Source organism: Macrosteles quadrilineatus, unplaced genomic scaffold (genome assembly GCF_028750875.1).
Source record: "Macrosteles quadrilineatus isolate MER2022 unplaced genomic scaffold, UCM_ALF_1.0 Scaffold_3__2_contigs__length_128488019, whole genome shotgun sequence".
Lineage (NCBI taxonomy): Eukaryota > Metazoa > Arthropoda > Insecta > Hemiptera > Cicadellidae > Macrosteles > Macrosteles quadrilineatus.
The window spans coordinates 43816110-43831498 of record NW_026542596.1 but is presented as its reverse complement, the minus strand read 5'-3'; the positions used below and the strand labels follow the sequence as shown (position 1 = coordinate 43831498).

At 35.7% G+C, this 15389-nt stretch overlaps 1 protein-coding gene across 1 annotated transcript in view; it reads right to left on the bottom strand.

Moving 5' to 3' along the window:
- The window catches only part of LOC128989151 (uncharacterized), a 108742-nt gene that overhangs the window by 28761 nt on the left and 64592 nt on the right, over nucleotides 1–15389 (bottom strand). The window contains exons 3-6 of the mRNA XM_054411020.1: nucleotides 13842–14302; nucleotides 10822–11076; nucleotides 6928–7113; nucleotides 3000–3218 (exon numbers count right to left, since the gene is read on the bottom strand). Coding sequence (XP_054266995.1) covers nucleotides 3000–3218; nucleotides 6928–7113; nucleotides 10822–11076; nucleotides 13842–14302 — 1121 coding nt within the window. The remainder of the gene's footprint in view (nucleotides 1–2999; nucleotides 3219–6927; nucleotides 7114–10821; nucleotides 11077–13841; nucleotides 14303–15389) is intronic.

Below are 15389 nucleotides of genomic sequence, written 5' to 3'. Positions count from 1 at the left end.
GTTGGATAGTATTGAGACCATAAGAGAACTTTGTGCCAGATTAGTCACCAACATACGAATGCTATGTTTACTTCAGACAAAGAAACCAAAGACATTTATGAAGGAACACAAGCAAGTAGACTGAAAGTACCTTTTATCTAACAAATCCCCTAATGACACTAACCTCCCCCCCCCCCTAGGAGGCCCTAGATAATGTTTTGGAGATTATGAGCATACAGCTGACATGAAAACTTTGAGAGACCGACTGGTCAGTTTGATGACCTCCGAAAGAACTCTGACAAACTTCGCTGGATTTCCACCTCCTTCTTTGTGGAAGGACGAAGGCCCTACAAAAGAATTTGATGACTAACAAATATTTAATTAACTCCAAAAACCAACTTTATGAACATTACTCCAGTGGTAAAACAGAAACCACTTCCGCAAGAGAGCACCAAGGAAATTCCTTGACACAGATTTTGTGTGACAACGTGCACAAATGGAATTTAATATTTGATGAGAAGATGGATCCTATTTTATTAATAGAAAGGTTAAGCAAATTAATCAATGCTTATCTGTTTTCAAAGGTGATGCTTTGTTGTGGTGGAGGAACAACTAGATATTACACAGGATATCCAAAACAGAATGAAGGGAGATCGTGAGCCTTGTAAAGATTTCGTTTTAGCCCTAAGCAGCCTTATCCAACTGAATCCAACCACATCACGATGATAATTACAGTAATAACCAACGAGTAAACATAAGATTACAAATAAGTGCATGTGCATCAGATGTTACGGTTTGCCGGGACAGCGGTGTTGCTATTTTGTCTTGCAGTGGCCTTGTATCAGAAGAGGCAATGAAACACACATAACATAGGCTTCAGATTTGACAATAGAATGAGAGGTTTAATTGTAATATTCAAGATCAAAGACTACAGTAATACTCATAACCAAGAGATTACTTGAGAGTTGTTCTACTTCATTTTCCTCTGACAGGGTGGTAATTTTTAACCAAGGCAAGGCTATGCAATTGTATCAACTCATTCTGCTTCTCTATAACAGGGTGTCTAGTTTATTTCCATTATAAAATTCAAGACTATTTCCAGACTTTTCAAGACTAATTCCAGATTTTTCAAGACTAGTTTTTTCAACAATTAGTGGGCGTTGATACCAAAATGTATCGATTTTCGATTCTTGATACCGATACCAATTTTTATAGCTTAACCAAATTTTCTAAATAACACTACACCAACCCCTGTCTTTGTCATAAAGTAGTATTATGATAATGTGGTGTTTTCAAGTAAAGAAATAATGCAGCAATAAAAAACTCTAACTAGCAGATTTGGTTTTTTTCATCATGAAATCTTTCGCGTACCGTACGTTTAGACATCATCATTGACTGCAGCGGTTACAGGAACGTGATCGTCGTCGTCCACGATCACAGCAAAATCATGAACATTTCCCGCGGCCGTGTAGACATTATCGTCGTCTCCCGCGGTCACAGAAATGTCATTGTCATCTCCCGTGGTCATGGAAATGTCATCGTCGTCTCCCGCAGTCACAGAAATGTCATCGTCATCTCCCGCGGTCACGGAAACGTCATCGTCGTCGTCCGCGGTCACGGAAACGTCATCGTCGTCGTCTGCGATCGCGACAAAATCATGAACATTTCCCGGGGCCGAGCAGATATCATTGTCATCTCCCGCGGTCACGGAAACGTCATCGTCGTCGTCCGCGATCGCGGCAAAATCATGAACATTTCCCGCGGCTATTTAGACATCACCGGCATCTCCCGCGGTCACGGAAACGTTATCATCGTCATCCGCAATCACGGCAAAATCATGAACATTTCCCACGGCCGTGTAGACATCATTGTCGTCTCCCACGGTCACGGAAACATCATCGTCATCTCCCGTGGTCACGGAAATGTCATCGTCGTCTTCCGCGGTCACGGAAACGTTATCATCGTCATCCGCAATCACGGCAAAATCATGAACATTTCCCACGGCCGTGTAGACGTCATTGTCGTCTCCCACGGTCACGGAAACATCATCGTCATCTCCCGTGGTCACGGAAATGTCATCGTCGTCTTCCGCGGTCACGGAAACGTCATCACCGTCGTCCGCGATAGGGACCAAATAATGAAAATTTCTTGCGGCCGTGTAGACATCATCATTTACTCTCACGGTCACGGAAACGTCATCGTCGTCCTCCGCGATCGTGGCAAAATCATGAGAACATTTCCCTCGTCCGGGTAAACATCAACGTCATCTCCCGCGGTCACAGAAATGTCATCGTCATCTCCTGCGGTCACAGAAACTTCAGCGTCGTCTCCCGTGGCCACAGAAACGTTGTCATCTCCCGCTGTCACAAAAACGTCATCGTCGTCTCTCGTGGTCACGGAAACGTTATCGTCGTCTCCCGCGGTCACGGTAACGTTATCGTCGTCGTCCACTATCCCGGCAAAATCGTGAACATTTCCCGAGGCTGTGTAGACATCATCATCATTGGCTTTCGCGGTTACGTAATCGCAAGACAACAATCGCGGCAAAATCATGAAAATTCCCGACTTTGAAATCAAATTTAAGACTAAATCCCGACTTTTCAAGACCATTTTGAAATTCAATACTATTCCCGACTACTAGACACCCTGCTATTAAAAAACTCATTTGTGGTGACATCAAACTTCTCAGTGGATTACATAATAATTAGTTCAATTATTGTATCAGAAGTTTTAAATCAGAAAATAGTTTTGTTAACAGTTTTAAGGAGTTCTTGTTAAATAAATACCACTTGTTAAAAAACTCGCCAGTAAGAATATTACATACAAAACATGATACATGGGTAGAAAAAATTACAATAACCTCCCAGAACAAATTCAAGCTGAAGAAAATACAATAACTTATAAACATATTATATTTAATTGTGAATAGTAAAGTTTTTGTAAAATTAATATGAGGAATAAATATTTAATTTTCTCAAATAACTTTAACACTAATATGACTTTATTAGTAACATACATACCCTAACATCACCCTTTGTAGCTAATAAGAGTTTTTCCATAACTTCTACCAGCCATAAGATGTCTTGGTGTGAGCAAGTTTTGACAAGTTCATTGGCAATAGTAATCATTCGTAGAAGGGGTGTTTTGAGTTGCGTGAAAAAAGTGCCATTCCTGTCACAACATGGATCTTGCAACACTCTAATAACGCATGATATGAGTTCCTTGAACACTATGCTTTTCTGAAAAATATGACAAAATTAATAATACATTTATTAACACAGAAACCCAATATTTACAACACACAGTAGAAGGAAGAAGTTTACATTTGCTCATCCACATGAGCCACAAAGGCCTGTGCATGAAATGTAGGTATCCAGCAAAGCAAGAGGAGAGTCTGTATATTACAAGGGTGAACTGTACTGATAAAAAGTAGTGGTAGGTACCACGTGTTTATGTAAAAATGTCTTTAGGTGTTGTTTTTCGTTATGTATAATTTATAGACTTTCTGATGACCTCATCCGAGTGACTTTATGTTTCTTCTTTGCCTGAGGATAACCACAATTGCTGGGTTAAAACCGGTCGCAGCTCAACGGTGACGTGATCACATTGACGGATTAAGGTATTTTAACCTCTAGTATTAATTTAAATTGTGGCAAGCTGCTATACCCGTGCTTTGCAACGGGAAGAAAATGTGACCTAGAGAACTATTAAAGTGGTGCTGATGTGTGTTTTAAAATACAGCAACTCTGTGATTTAGTTTGAAAATATAAACTGATTTAAAAGTGTAAACCTACTTACTTTCAAACACCTAATTTTAATGTTGATAGATAAAGGCCCGTTGTCCAAGAACGCGTCTGTTGCGTCTGACGCTGAGTAATAGACGCTAGCGATGGACGCTCAGTGACTGCTAAGCATTGATTTCAATGGGCCCGTTGTCCAAGGGAGCGTCTCTAGCGTCTGACGCTTGAGACGCCGAGCGTCTGACGCTGGGCACTGCTCCGGGAGCAGACGGGATCGCTGACGGCCAGCGTCTATTGCGTCTATTGCATTGTTGTTTCTGTGTTCTCCCGTATACTCCATAATATACAGCATCTTAATGTAATGGCTATAGTCAAAGAAATATAGAATATGACCTAAAAAGATTGCAAGATAATGTTTTAGGGTTTTATTTTGTAGTGTTGAGTCTGCTGAGTGATATACTAAAGGTTGCCAAAAATCGGTCCATGGGAAACCCCCTAAAATCATTATCAAAAATTGTGGCTTTTCCCAACATTGGAAAAATAATAAAAAATTATTCCACATGCATTTTTTATGCACATTTTTGAGATATTGACTTAAGACCACCACCAGTTTTTATTGGGTGGTTAGTACTTCATTTCGATAGGAAACACGTTTATGGTCGCCATCTTGGATCCGCCATATTGGATATACATATTGTTTTTATGTAATGAGAGTTTTGTGACACATCATTTACAAAACTAGATTTTCATGCTAATTTCAATAAGGGAATCCGTTTTTATTTTTTTTCGTTTTAAAGTTATTCAAACGAAAACTCTTCCCCATACATTTCTTATAGGTTTCGTACTTTTATCATTATTTTTAAATATCTCCAGTTCTTATTAACGCTTGCAGTTCGTTTCAACCTTAAAATATTCAGTAATGTAAGGGCTTCCATTTGAGTTACTGATAATTACAATCAGACGAGTTAGAGACCCGCTACGAACAAAAACACAAAATTAAATTAAAATTATAGTCTAAAATAATTCACCAAAGTATTGACTTTTATTTTAGCTATGGATTACATATTGGGAGTTATTTAGAATATGAGATATCTGTATTTAAATTAAGACAAAATTTCAAAATAATAATAAATTAGTGTTAAATTAAATTATTACAACTAAGGGATTTAACGGAACTTAAACTGTTTCCATTAAAAGTAAAAAAAATCACTTAACAGACTCTTGTCTGCATTAAAGTGGTTTTTGATAAGTATTCTAAAATATCCTTCCTCACTTCTCTTTTTGAAAACACTGTGGGTACACAATCGAGGTTCACTAAAGGTCCAGAATTTCCTCGTTTTCTATCTCGTCGATGAATAGGATCTTCAAGACTTGGCTCTTAACGCTAATAGTGAGAGCAAAATAAATTTTAATACAGTCAGCAACCAACTGTTGAACTGAATAGACGCGTTCTTGGACAACGGGCCTCTAAGCGATCGACGCTCAGCGATCATCGCTCGGCGATCATCGCTCGGCCATCATCGCTCTGCGTCGGACGCAACAGACGCGCCTTGGACAACGCAGCTTAAAAAAGAATATGACAACGTACCTTAGTGTAGCAATGGCATCAATTGCATCATATTGATGCTTATCATTAATGACCTTAATTCGTTAATTTTAGTCAAGCCTCTTTACATGTAGCTAACTATATAAATTACAAAATGAAACTCTGAGCAATAAAAAAAAACTTATATACAACCTTTCTAAAACCAAACATAACCCTACAGTACTCAATCTATACAAACATCTTTTTCGAGTAAATAAACATACACCAGTGAATTGTACTGACCAGCTGTTTCATTGACTAAATTAAATTAAATAATTTAAAATTTGGAAGCATGCCAGGCGTAGCCCTTTGGAAATCAGCCTGTGGGGCAGAGACCTTAGAAAATTCGTCCATATCAATACTTTTCGGCAAATCTACACACTCTAAGCTTCATTTTGATGTGCCATACGTCTATATTTTTATTTGGTAAATGGCCTTAACCGTTTACATAAAATTTGATTGTATCACTTTAATAATATAGTAGATCAGGAGGCAAAAACAAAAACAAAAATTAAAACATAGTTTAGTAGTAACATACCAAATTTCATCAAAATTGGGACACAGGTGTGGTCCGTTGGTTTGTAGCTCTGCGCACACACACACATACACACAATGTTTTACACGTTTTCACAGCAAAAAAGAAAAACAAAACCCCCTCTATTTATTTTTAAAAAGAGGTTATTATATATTTACAACCTATATAAATTAAATATTTTTTATTTGTGTGAATTAAGTTTGAATGTTTGTTTTTCGTAGGATGGTATAAACTTAAACACAAGTTAATACATTCAACCACACTACCAGCAGCCACATGTTAGCCAGTGGTGGCCAAACTTGGCTGTAGTCAATAAGCTAGTAGGCCCTTCACTGGTTAGACCTGCTTCAACTACAACTCTTACAATCAATCTTCTCCGGAAATTTACTTTACCTACGACCGTTTTTTAAAGTAGCCATTTCAGTCCAGTTCTTAGAATTGAAAAGTTTCACTTTACAGCTGTTTACTTTCATATCCGCATAGTTTCATTTCATATCCGCATAGTTTTCTCATATCCACACAGGTAACGGACCAATGAGGTTCAAGTATTGAGAGAAAAGAATTAAAATTGTAATGCTTCGAACGTCAACTAATCAGCTGATCAGCTGATCAGTTGACCAATTTAATTGTTGATCCGACTTGTTCATGTTGATACGCGCGTATTCATAATTAAGTTGGTGGAAGTCCAAAAATAAATGAAATATTTGCCGAATTGTACCTGATACAATATTATTTATGGTAAAAATGCTGCTAGAAATGTAATATTTAACGAAGTTTAACAAACACGTAATTACAGGAAATCAGCTGATTATACAACAAGTCGTTGCATCACTTTCAGTGGCAATGACAATACACGAAAACATAACCTCTCTAAAAAGTTATCATTAGTGATTGTTAGTAATTAAATCCAGATTGATAGTAATTAAAAAACGGTCGTAGGTAAAGTAGTGTACGCAACTCGCGTTAATAGTCTTTACGACACTCGTAGAAGTTTTTAAGGCACTCGCCAAGGCTCGTGCATTAAATTTTCTACTCGTGTCGTAAAGACTCACTTAACGCAATCGTTGCGTAAACTACTATTTACTCACAGTTTTTTCATGAAGAGATTTCCTTTGGCAACCCTCTAAGGCATTAACTGCCCCATTAAAACATTGTACAAGTGTTGGCGTACTACATGATTTGATATCCAAATACTTTATGACATCCGTTCCGCCTATGATGATTTTGTTGCCAGACGATTCGTTCTGAAGGGGGTGGGACCACAGAAAAAAAGTCTGAAACAAATAATAAATAGAATTATCCCTTCATCATAGGTTGTTGTATTCATTCATAAATTTAAATAACGAATAACTTTAAAGTGTGAGACTAATATTTTGTTTTATACTTGTTCTGAAGATTGTGGTAATAAATAAACCACTTCTGAGGGCAACCAAGAAAACGGTTAAATTGTTGGATGACAGAACTGGTGGTATGCTTCTATAATCAGTGCACTCAAGGGTGCAGATATGTGCACTACGACACATGTAGTGTATAAATGAACACTTTGGTTAACACAAAATGTTAACCAATGAACCAATCACATTTTACAATCAGCAAAAGTACAGCAACAGAATTGAATTGGAGTTGGAAAGTGAGTTTAAGATTAACTGATTTTGAATAGGGATAAGATGCCTATTTTGAGGGATGGGGGGGTGAAGTAATTTAGGCTGGCAATACAAAATAAAAATGGCTGCCAACATTAAAAGAAAAATAAGTCATATCATTGGAAACACGTTTTCAGACTACTTTTTGAAACCGTTGGAGGAGATAGAGCTAAACTTTAAACTTAGTCCAAGATGTTTTAAAGCCATTTTCAATGATTACTAAACAACTGTTGCTATTTGAGTTTATTCACTTGTAAGCTCTCACACTTTCCAAAATTTCTTGTATTTTTAAAATAGTAAACTTTGGCGTAGTAGTACATTTGAGGACATTTTTGAAAAGGGCGTCTTTTCATTGATCTTGGAATCAAATTAATTCCCCTCCCTACATTACTGTAGACTCTTGCAATAAAACCCTACATTTACTTTGAAAAATGTCCAAAAACTACTTCCACCCCACAAAACTACCCATTTGGAAATTTTAAAAAAATGTATCCAAATTCAATGGGATTAAAATAGGGAGGTTTAAGTTATTACAAAAGATCTACTTTGTTTAGTTTGGCCGCTATACATTGTGTAGGTCTGCTGCAACCTGTACATCCTTGAAGCTGTTGAGTAGGAAAAGTAATATATGAGGGGGAATTTTATTTAAAAATATCCTATCCCTAATAATATGGCTTGTTCCTTGATTTTAAAAAATTCAAAATTATGGTTAAGAAGATTTTTTTCTGTCCAAAACATCAAAATACATAGCCTATCCGAAAAAGTCGGATAATTAACTGATAGGGTCGGATATTAAATTTGGCTATTCGAAAGATACCCTATCGGACCCAATTTTTCAGATATCCGATACACCTCTAGTTTTAAACAATTACTAGCTGTTGGTCCGTCCTATGTACGGGAATCAAGTAGTTGATTAAAACTGAATATAATTCAGAACAGCTAGTTTACATGCATACCTAAAGAAAAATTTTGACAGTTTTAACTTTTAATAGGGAAGATCTTCATGAAATCATCGGTATTCTTGGGATTAAGACTATTTCTCCTTTAAACTTCAATCAAGTTTGGTGTAATTTTTAAATCGTCAGGCTGGTTCCGTTGCACAGTTTGGGTGGATTTAGGTTTCGAATTAGTATTATTGGAGTTTCTTCTTTTAATGACAGTAATGTGGTGGGTTAATGTCAAATTGGGAGGCATTTGATTACCTGAGGTAGCACGCACGGTTATTATTAACTTAATAATTTATGTTAGATTGTGTGGGTATAGAAAAAAAAGATAAAAATATTAAGGCATTGCCATACCTTTTTTGTTTATAATACTGTGATAAAGGATTTTATGTTCACAATATTGGAGATTTTAAACGTTGTTAAGTGCACAGGTGTGTTGCGATTGAGGTTTAATATATTTAGATTCATCCAAAAGTAAAATAGTTTTCTTTGCTGCATTCCGTGGAAAAAGTGTGGCACTATTTCAAATCATGACTAATGCAGAATGTTGTGATTATTCAAACCTACAAAACAGTTGGTGAAAGTAAACATCTGCTTTTAAATTATATTTATTTGTAAACATATAAGTTCCAAAATTATGACACTGGACCCCTTAAAACCCTCGTGAGGGGGGGGAGCTCTTTTGACAGATCTGCACCAAACCATCCTTAATGCTTAATAATGCCTGAAAGTTTTATAACAATGGGTATATACTTATATACATACATACATAGTTCCTCTTTTATAGGTATAGATTTTTATATCCATCCAGTTGTTGGTTCAAACAAATTATATTGCGCTAAAACAAACCCAAGATTTTAAAAACTCTAAGTCTACCCTACGTATGACATTTCATTTTTATCCAAATGTTGAATTTGTGTCACAAACGCTGAATGTTTACACCAACGACCAACGACTGACTTGTTGCAGGGTGATCATACTTATTGATTTATAAATACCCCCGCCGCAGCAAACCTGCCGACTAAGCGAATTTCCATTTGTCTGAATTGATTTTCAGTTAAATATATTTCAATAACATTAGGTTTAACGAGTACCTAGGTTTGCTGCTACAAGGAAACTAATAAAGTGTGTTTTTGAGTAAAATATTGATAGCTTAGTACAAAATAAATAAATTTGCCAAGTTTGATCAAAATATATCCATAAACAAGCAAACTACAACATTTGACAATATTCTCCATAAGAATAACATGGGAATTTTAAATTTACAATTTTTTTAATTTTCTCCATTACTAATAACCGAACAAAAATACTTTTATATACTAAATTATTTGTTTTTTTAAGCTCTTTAAAAAGGTCTAAAGAGAAATCGGGAAATTTTGTGTTTTGAGGGTCAATAGTGAGAAAAACCAATTTTTACCCCATAAAACCCCCCGTAAAGCCCCGTTCCCATGGTCCGATCGTGCTGGTTCGCGAACTCATTCAAGTTTATCCCGCTTTACACCTTTAAACCAAATTTCATCAAAATCGGACAAAAATTACTCAAGTTATCGCGTTCACGGACGTATATATATAAGTCTATATATATATATATATACATATATAAAAATTTGAACGAATGGTGTTTTTGGCCTCTGGGGACATCAAAATGGAAAAGTAAATCGGTCCCGGGTCTAGGTCTTACCGTGCCACCTACGGTAATAGCTACTTGAAATTCGCTAATAATTACAACAAATACATTAAATTGTGTGAAGGAGAAAGCTATTGTTATAAACTAATTACTAAAATAAAAAAGGTGATATTAAATCACAACTTGAATCTTTGCTGGAATAAATTGTCTTATCTTAGGTATGTTTGGTTCAAACTGGAATTTAGACTTGATTATTTGCGAGCAAATAATGGCAAACACATTGATGTTAGGTAAACTCCTTATTATGACGTACCAAAAACATGAAAAGATTTCCTAGACATTGATTGTTATTTCATAGCTTTAAGTAGAAACATTAAGGTTTTTTGGTTGTTTGAAGCTGGAAAGTTTTTTATAAACACCCTATATTTAACTTACAATTTGGGGACATTATTTAAGTAACTACAAAATTAGTTGAAATTCAATCAAGAAATTTAAAAACTAAAAGCAGAAATGTCAAATGCCGGTTCCTGTATTTCTTTGTAGTTTATGAAGACAACTAGAGAGAAAACATTAAATGTAAACACAAGCCAAAAAAGTCAATGAAAAATCTATGAACTGTGTGTTTAAATATTACAGACATCCTTAAACATTCCGTTTTAGAGTGAACTTCTTTCATATTAAGGTGTTCTTTAAAAAAAAAAAAACCCTTGGAAATGACCGAGCAAAAATACGACGATGATACAAAACAAAATAGGAAAAAATACATACCAATAAGGAAATTATACGTTGTTCCAGGTCAAGGAAAAAGCTATCCTGACATCTAGCCAAATATTTATAGAAACAGCCGGAGTAAAAAACAGCCAGGTTCATGAGAAAAATATATTGTCTCAGACATGAAAATGTCTTAATAGCATCAAATAATATATTGTCAACAAGGTACAGTGTCTTTTGGCTAGAGAGAGCGTTCTGGGTAACATTAGAACATGCCAGAGTTACAAGCAGCTTACTGAACTCTAGATAATCCTGCAACAGAATTTCATAGTTAGTGTCATTTGAAAAACAAAATAGTTTCATTTAACACGGTTGCTACCGAGCGTCGCATATATATGCTACGCCGCGATCATTACCATGGACTGGCTTTCCTTGGTTAACAGTACAAGCAGACCACAGGCAAAAACCTTTTTAACAGTGATAATTTACTTTGTGACAAGACCGGGTGTCTATCTATAGTCTTAATGTCTTATCTTAGTCTTATCTATAGCGAAGACAATAGTGAAAAATTATTATATAGCCCAAACGCCGTATATATGCAACAGTCCATTTCTGTTTATGTTTTTAGGTGAAAGTAAGTAAAAAAACAGATTTTTCAAGAACAGTTTTTAACTGAAAAAAAAAAAATAATATAAAAGATAGCCTACATGGGATAATGCAGCATACACACAGCAAACATGGATGGTGAAGGGGAGGGAGGAGGCCAGGACTCAGTAGGTATGAGTCCAAACTCCCATATGAACTTCAAATACTGGAAATATTCTACCAATCACAGCGCTGCATCAGGCTCTAATGCAACAGGTATACTGTAGGGCGTTTGGGACTCCGTCATTTCCAAACAGTAGTTTTAACTATTGCCAGAACGAGCGCTGAGATCTGTCAACACAATTATCATCACTGATCACTGATCAGTCAAATAAGTGAATACTAAAGTGATTCGTGAGGGTATGTTTATCGTGCCACGCGCAGGGGTATTGAGTTGCTAATTTATTAATATACCACTGTTCCTTTAGAAGTGTTGTTTAGTGCTAATAATGAACTAAGAATTCGGTTAAAAATATTTCTACAAAGAATGCAGGTGGTGAGGTGGTAATAAGTTTTGAACAGAGAGTTGAGTTAAAGCTGATAGGCCCGCCAAACCCGATTTAGTTATTTATTACATTAATGTCAAAAATCCTGTTAAAGTAGGAAACGATTTATGTTTGTACTGTTCAATTATGCTTCAGATAATGCTCAAACGGGCATTATCTTCTAACTAAGTGCTTAAACGTCACCAACATCTACCCGCCATTTGTAAATTTGCGTCCTTTGCTCAGTTCCTGCTGTTTACGTGCACTTGGTAAAGCTATCCTGTTTTGAGGAGATTTCTAAGTAAGGATAAGTTCCGTCCAATGAACTTAATATAAATTCATGTTTTTATTTTTAAACACCCTAATCAAATAGGTTAAATATAATAAACCTAATTAAAATACCAATTCATGTTTTAAAAAATATTAAGTCTATTGCATAAAAACTTGGGGGAGCAAGCTGGCGTAGTGGTTAGAACGCGGGACTTCAGTCCCTGAGGTCCCGGGTTTGGTCCCCGCCAAGTCACCAATGAATTTGATCTAAGTGATAATGCTGCAACCCCTAGGTCTAGCCTGAAGTATTGTGAAAAACAATCCCTGTCTCGTGCCTAGCGTCCTAGAAAAAAAATTTATAAAAACGCTTGTTTACAGTTATTAATTTTAATATTTTTCCCGGGGGAGGACCCTCATGCCTAACTAGGGGTATTCCATACCCCCCTGACTCCCCGGCACTGGGGGGCGGCTTGGGCCATCCCTGCTCCAGGGCGCTCCATACCTGGCTACGCCACTGGTAAGTAATGCGTCTTCACTACAGATCATAGACAATCTTCTAAGTATAAAAATAATTCAGGAAAGTTTTTTACATAAGTGCTCAATATGTGAGTTGAAATTTAAATTTTGTATGTATGTATGTATGAATTTATGTATGTGCAGTAAAACCTCACTAACTCGACTTTATTTATAACTCGACAGTCAAGAGCTGACAGGGTAAGCCTATGTCTAGCTGGCTTGTTTTACTGTTATGTCGAATTTTCAAGTTTTAATTTTGGAATATTCACATTTATTTGAAGATTGTTTACTCATATGCAAAAATGGCTCATGTAAGTAATACATCTGTGTGTATAAATTAGCCTGTCATGTATTCATTTATTAAAATCCATTAGAAAATTTAATGTTTAGGATAACTTGAACACCCCCAAACTCTTGGTCCACAAATTGTTGAGTTGGTGTGGTTTTACTGTAATATATATATATATATATATATATACAGTTATGAGTATATACACTAAAAATATTTTTATTATTGATTTTAAGCTTAGGCAATAGCTTCCAAAATTGTTTATAAAGTAAAAAAACTAAATTTGTTCGATATTTTAATGATGTAACATGTAAATTGTAAGACTTCAATATAACTTTATTTGTCAAAATTAAATTGTAAAACTGAATCGTACAAACATTAACAATAATAAATAAGAACAGATGTTTATGAATAACTTATAGCCAGTAGTTTTGGAATACACATCAATCCTCCGCCTTAAATTTGGTGGGTAACATGTGATTGTAACGTCGTCTCCATATAGATCCATCATCCATTTTCAGAACATATTATCTTTTGTAGGAGTGCAGTGTTGTTGTAGGCCTACAGTCGGGACCACGAGAGTCTGCAGTTGAGGGAGGAGCCTATTTACCACATGACTTCGGAGGAGCCAATGAGGACAGAGCAGTGTTGCCAAATCTAACAATACCAGCTGATTTGAAAATATTTTTTAGTATTTTAATTAGTGTCGTCAACGGGCGATATGGGAACGTCACACTAGCCTTGTCTTGTGATTGGCTGCCGCCAACTGCAGACTCTAGTGGTCCCGACTGTAATGGTGTAGTGGAAAGTGGACTTAGCCAACCGGACAGATGGTCAAAAGACTGCTGTGTCTAGTTATTATGTTGACTTACCTGGGCATTTATAGTAGCTGGGAGGCATCTAGCGAATTGGCATCTCAATTTCACAGGTAGTTCTGAACCCATAGAATTCAGCTCATCCACAATTTCACGAAGAAACTTTGAAACCATTAACATATGTTTTACTTTGACATCATATTTGTGATCATTATATTCACTTTGTTCACATTCTATAACCAAACTATACGAAATCACATGAGACTCTGAATCCGGCAATGTTTTAAGGGTCAGCAGGCAGTTTGATGCATTCGGATCAATGATAAAATTTAAGAAATCATCACCATGTATACTGCAGTTGGATGTATTTGGTTCAAGGATGAAGTTTAAGATATCAACACCATGTATACTGTGCTTGTTGAGTTTGCTGAGAAGAGCAGCAATGAACAGAACTTCAGACCGGTGAGAATAAATGCTGTTATCTTCATAGAAATATTGTATGACATCTTTCCAAGCACCTGAAATGTATTGGTTACAATTAAAATTTGCTGGGAAGAAGAGTAGTTACCTATTATTAAGGGTGTGGAAATAGTAATTAATGTGTTCAAAGTTCAAATGATTTACCAACAATTTTCCCGATCCCAGCCTTGGAATTATACTGGTTAAGTATCCTGTACCTATTTAACTTAATCAACAGCTATTCACTGTATCTATGTATTTAACTTATATATTTAAAGCTGCTAAATAACAGTCGTATTGCAGCAATAAGTTAACAAAGCAGAGTGATTTTAATAATGATGCAAAGAATAAATCAACATTGGTGAAGGACTTAAGAGTTTGGATCTTTATGCACAGCCCTTTAAGTTATTCAGACTACAGAGATACTATCCTACAGCTTAATTTAGATCGATTGTATTCATTTAAATGGCTAAACTATATGAATAAAATTACACTGGAAATCAGTAAGACCATTTTACACATTCAAAGACATCCACTTAGGCTACTAAGCTTATAGTAACTACATATTATAATACTCCATAAAAATCGTTTAGATTCTTCTACGTCCATACATTTCCTTTGATCAAAATACCTCCGCAGAGCAAACCTGCAGACTATACAAATTTCTTACTGCCCAGTTGAATTTTCAATCAAATATTTTTTATAATGGTCAGATTTATTGCATATAATGTTAGAAGTGGGGAATGGCCAACCCATTTTGGCGATTATGCAGACCTCTTTTTGAAAATTCGTAAAAATTCAACCGTATAAGTAAACCTAGCCAACCTCATATTCATTTTGTTCGGAAAGAACAGGAGAATCTAGAAATAGTAATATAATAATGATTTAGACAGTGTATTTTTTCGGTAAAGCGAGAAAAAATTGATTTTTTTTTTATTTCAAAAGCGGCCTAGGTATTTTTTTCCTATGGATTTTTTATGGGAAATTCATCATATACATTTTGTAGACAATCTAATTCCCAACATAGATGTATATAACATGTTAGAAAAATAATTTTTTTATAAGTTTTTGGGGCGAAATATAATAACAAACGGAGAACGGAAAAATTTGAAAAACCGTAGAGTGTTAGTTTGTGTTGTAAAAAGT